Source organism: Gracilinanus agilis, chromosome 2, assembly GCF_016433145.1.
Source record: "Gracilinanus agilis isolate LMUSP501 chromosome 2, AgileGrace, whole genome shotgun sequence".
Lineage (NCBI taxonomy): Eukaryota > Metazoa > Chordata > Mammalia > Didelphimorphia > Didelphidae > Gracilinanus > Gracilinanus agilis.
In genome coordinates this window covers 683,266,608-683,271,903 of record NC_058131.1, presented here as the reverse complement: position 1 = coordinate 683,271,903, position 5,296 = coordinate 683,266,608, and the positions used below count along the sequence as shown (strand labels likewise).

Here is a 5,296-nt window from a genome sequence, read left to right as displayed (position 1 = left end):
ACACACACACACACACACACACACACACACACACACACGAAAAAAATTCTTCAGCCTGTCATTTCAAGACTTCCACAATCTGCCTGTGATCTACCTTTCCAGTTTTATTTCACATTTATTCCCTTCTCCCCATTCTAAGCTCCAATAAAGCTGGACTACCAGCTGTTCCCCAGATTTGACATGCCATCTCTCATTGCTTATGCATTCATGAATGCTGTAACCCACACCTTGAATGCCATCCCTTATCTTTGCCTGTCAGAATTCTTTATCTCTCTTCAAGATTCAATTCAGGTACTAACTCCTCTAAATTCTCTGATCTCCTCCCTGCCACCCGTCCCTGCTCTAAGTCTCTAGTGCCCCCTTCTTCCTCAAATTACCTTCTTTTTATCTATTTGCGTGTTAAATCCTGCCACCGGCACTCCAGGAAAATATAACTCCCTTGAAGACACGCAAGTTTTGTCTTTACATCCTCAACACTTTAGGGAGGGATAGAGGGAAGCAATCGTGATAATAATTTACATAGCATCGACTAATCGCAAAGCACTGGTTAAGTCAGGTGCTTAAGAAATGTTTGTTGGAGTAATTAGATGGGGTTCACCTCAGAGGTTTCAGGGGCAACCCATTAAAGACTGATACGCCTAAAGAAAGGGCACAACCCATGAAACTCAGAATTGGTAGAAGCCTTGTATCATGACCACACCACAAAGCCAGGTCCCCAAAGCTCGGGGACATGCTCTGGAAAGAGGGATAATGCCAAAGCTTGCTATGTATTGGGGTGATGGAATCAGCTAGAGACAGGGAGAGTCCACCAGGTGGATATGGAGTATCCATGTTAGCTCTGAAAAAAAAAAAGACCTGAGCTTAATAAGAAAGCTTGATTTTGGACTTGAATTCCCTCATTTGGGGGGCACATTTCTTCCATTTTTAACCCTAATTGGTCAAACCAACTCATGCTGGAGCAGCATGGTATAATCCAAAGAAAACTGGCTTTAGAGTTCAGTAACTTGAGTTTGAATCAAGTTTCTGTAGCTTGCCACTTGTGTGATCCTAGGCAAGTTGACCTCAGTTTTTTCTATAAAGAAAGGGTGGCAGCTGGGTGGCTCAGTGGATGGAGAGCCAGGCCTAGAGATGGGAGGTCCTAGGTTCAAATCTGGCCTCAGATACTTCCCAGCTATGTGACCCTGGGCAAGTCACTTGACCCCCATTGCCTACCCTTACCACTCTTCCACCTATGAGACAATACACAGAAGTTAAGGGTTTAATATATATATATTATATACATATAATATATATATTATATATATATAATATATATATATATATAGGTCCCTTCCATCTCCATCTCCTCTGTTTATCTCCACCCTTTAGTTATCAGTGATCTTATGGTGACTTTGACAATGGGACAGCATCTATCTGGATCAGGTCTTCTCCTTATCAAACTAAAGCTCCTTGACTACATCCTGGGTTTGGTCACCATAGGAGATATCTATTTACAGAAAATTCCAGCCTTAATTAGGGAGTGCATGAAAGTGGTAAGGATTCACATCTATTATCACCTTCAGTTGGGAAGAAGAGGGAAAAAGATACAAACTGCCATTTTGAAATGAATGCCAGTGATATACTAGATATCTTTCCCTAGGGCAGATGGGTAGCACAGTGAAGAGAATGCTGGTCTGGAATCAGGAAGATTCATCTTCTTGAGTTCAAATCTGGACTAGCTGTATGATCCTGGGTAAGTCATTTAACCCTCTTTGCCTCGGTTTCAGAATGGCAAGGTAGGAAAGTATCAGCGATGCGGAGTAACTAGGAGTCACTGGGGGTGGATTCAGTAGGGATTCGTATTGCTCACAGGTCATTCCTACTAACTAGATCTTTCGATCATGAACTTTAGTCTTAATCATAGATAATATTTTATAGCATTTTGAAATTTGCTAAGTGATTAACAGACATACATGCAGACATACATCAATACACACATGTACACATATGAAGGGGGCACAAAGGTGGTAGAGTGGACAGAGTACAGGAGACAGGAGTCACAAAACTCATCTTTCTGAGTTCAAGCACGTCCTTAGACACTAACTGTGTAACCTTGGACAAGTCACTTAACCTCATTTGTCTTAGTTTCCTCATCTGTGAAATGGGCTGGAGAAATGGGCAAACCATTCCGGTATTTTTGCTAAGAAAACCCCAAATGGGGTCACAGAGAGTCTCACATGACTGAACAACAACAAACACGCACACAAATATTTATAAAAATTACACACATTCCCACTTTTGATCATCATCACCACCCTGAGAGGCAGACGCTACTGCTAGCCTCATTTTTGAGATGAGAAAACTGAGGTTGAGGGAAATTTTATAATTTGCCTTAATTCATACAGCTAATACGTGTCTGAGGTGAATTTCAACTTAGTTTAACTCCCAATGAATTGTTCAATCACTCTCTCCACACTCCATCTTAAGCTGTTTCCTTAAGGGCCTTCCATCTAACAGTGCTTCCCTTTTCCCTCAGGTGCTGTATGGTTGAGTGAAAGATAACGGGCACGACCATATCATTTTTTCTTTTCTTTTTCTTTTTAAACCCTTACCTTCCATCTTGTAGTCAATACTGTGTATTGGCTCCAAGGCAGAAGAGCAGTAAGGGTTAGGCAATGGGGGTCAAGTGACTTGCCCAGGGTGACATAGCTAGGAAGTGTCTGAGGCCAGATTTGAACTCAGGACCTCCCATATCTAGGTCTGGTTCTTAATCCACTGAGCTACCCAGCTTCCCCCCATATCATTTTTTCATTCTGTTCTTTGTAACCCATTTCCAAAAGTCTCAAGTGTTCATGCCACCAAAGTAATTGTCACTCCAGTGGAACTGATTTTTTAAAAAGCAAGTTTCTACATTCCCTTTATCCTCTTTGTCATTAAGACTTGCTAAGGTTCCTCCCCCTCACTGAAGTATTCATCTTTCCAATAAGATGAAGAAATGTCTATTTTGTCCACATGGCCCCTTCATGGATAATAGACAACCCAAGACCCCATCTTCACCAAGAACTCTTTACTAAAACTCCTTTATCCAGAAGTCCCTCAGGCATCCAACCTCTGATGGGTATTTCCTTTTATATATTTTGTATTTTTCAGATTTTTAATTGATTCATTAAGAAAATTTTTCCATGGTTACATAAATCATGTTCTTCCTCTCCCCTCCTCCCACCCCCTCCCATAGCCAATGAGTAATTCCACTGGGTTTTACATGAGTCATTGATCAAGACCTATTTCCATATTATTGGTATTTGCAGTATGGTGATCGTTTAGAGTCTGCATCCCCAATCATATCCCAATCTGATCGTTATTTCCAATTGAGTCCCAAAGTAGGATCCTCGATACCACACTACAATACTTGGCACCCCTAAATAATGCCCCAGTAGGGCCCTTGGCTGGATTTTGCTTATGTGTCCAGGCTTACTAATATATACGGGAAGTTCTTCCTTTGACTCTTGAGTCTCTTCTTCCTCATTAAGACAATTCAAACCGTAGCCAAGATTGACAGTATTCCAACCAGCTTCCTATCCTCCACAGAGGCTTTTTGAAGACTTTCTCATTTCTCTTTCCTGAAGGGGAAAATTAGCAAAGGGACCCTTATGGGTAGGGTTGATTTTACCTTGACTTTTTCTGATACTTCATCATAGAGATTGACATTCAGCCTCTTGATTCCAGGAACATGTAACTTTCTTTTCTTCTTTGATTGAAGCTGGTATTCCGTTCGAGTCTTGACTATTACCTGTGGGAGGAGAAATTTTAACAATGGAGGTCCCTTGAGTGCCTTACCACATATACACCCCCCCCAAAAAAAACTTGACAGTGGAAATGGCTGACCATATGGAAATAGAGAAAAGAGCCTACTTTAGTATAATGGCCTGGGAGTGAAGAGATCTAGATTTTAGTACCAGTGTTGTTGCTAACTCACTTTGCCCTCTAACCTTAGCTTTCCTGACCTTTTGTTCACTTTATACTTTTTTTACATAATAGAGCAACAACTTTTATAAGGGCCCCAAGAGATGGAGAAATGAGAGTCCCTTCCATCTTTGAGGGGTAGGGTAGGCGGGTGGGAGTGAGAATCATAGGCATGTAATATGGTATATCAGATCTGGTCAATGTATTTGTTGGTTTTGATTAAATGTTCATTTCTTTCTTTGATACATATAAGATTCACTGGAATGGAGGATGGAAACTGAAAGTACAAAACCAAGAAGGCATCAATAAGATTTTTTTAAGGCTATTCCTCCAGTTGTAAAGGGAACACAAAGACAGAGTGAATATACTTCTTCAGACACCTTCATTTGTACCATTTTAAATTGTAGCTATTGGGAAAGCAACATGTCATTATTGTAAGGGAAACGGGAAAGTGTTGGCTTCTTGTCATCTCTAGTGCCTTTCAAGGCTCAACTCATATTCTCCCTGTCATTCAGATCTCCCAAGGGTACATACTCACATATGGTGTGGTCTTTGTGGGCTCTGCTCACATTACCTTGTCAGGGAATGGTTGCTGTAACTGGTTGACATCCAGTGGGGTTATCAAAGGGATGGTATCAAAGCCATCTTCCCCTCCACCACCTCCGCTGCCCTGTTCCTTCTCTGGCTTCTCTGACAGGTTACTCCCCAATTTCACCATGATGACTCAAAGTTTTCCTAAAGTAAAGAGACAGCTGGTCAGTTTCTCTGAAAATCATTCTGCTCTTCCCAAATGCCACTTTTGATCCAGGCCATTGTCATGACACCCATCTGCTACTGGCTTCCTGAATAAGAAAGCATTTCTGTCTTAAACTGGATTCTACAGGTTGCTTAAGTGTATGATGCTCTGAGTAGAAAACATAATGGGGTGAGGGGGGGTTCTCTTCTAGAAATAAAGCTTTGTGTTTTAAAACCCAGGCTTCATTTATGTCAAAACCACACATATTAGAGAATGAGAGTTAAGTGAAGACTTCCTCTCAGAGGAAGACATTACTATCTGATATTTTAGCTCTTTTTCAAAATTCATTTGACACTTTAACTTTTATTTGGCTTTATTACCACCATTTCCAGTTCCTTCTCATCACCCATCACTGCCAGATGCTCCCTATTCATTCAAGGCAATGAAAGGATCTTCTACCACACAAACAAATCTAGGATCCCCATGGCCCCCTTTGTTTAAGGACCTGACCACAAAAGGGCCAGAAAGTAGAACAGATTGCAGTTATACCTTTTAATGTGGTGATATATTCCTAAAGTGATTATACCTTGAATTTTGGTAAGATATGGAAAATAGAAG

At 41.0% G+C, this 5,296-nt stretch overlaps 1 protein-coding gene across 1 annotated transcript in view; it reads right to left on the bottom strand.

Annotated features, from left to right (window-relative positions):
- Positions 1 to 4,660, bottom strand: part of CALY (calcyon neuron specific vesicular protein) — a 28,321-nt gene extending 23,661 nt beyond the window's left edge. Inside the window, exons 1-2 of the mRNA XM_044662874.1 lie at positions 4,517 to 4,660; positions 3,650 to 3,769 (exon numbers count right to left, since the gene is read on the bottom strand). Coding sequence (XP_044518809.1) covers positions 3,650 to 3,769; positions 4,517 to 4,660 — 264 coding nt within the window. The remainder of the gene's footprint in view (positions 1 to 3,649; positions 3,770 to 4,516) is intronic.
- Between the last annotated feature and the right edge of the window lie 636 nt (positions 4,661 to 5,296).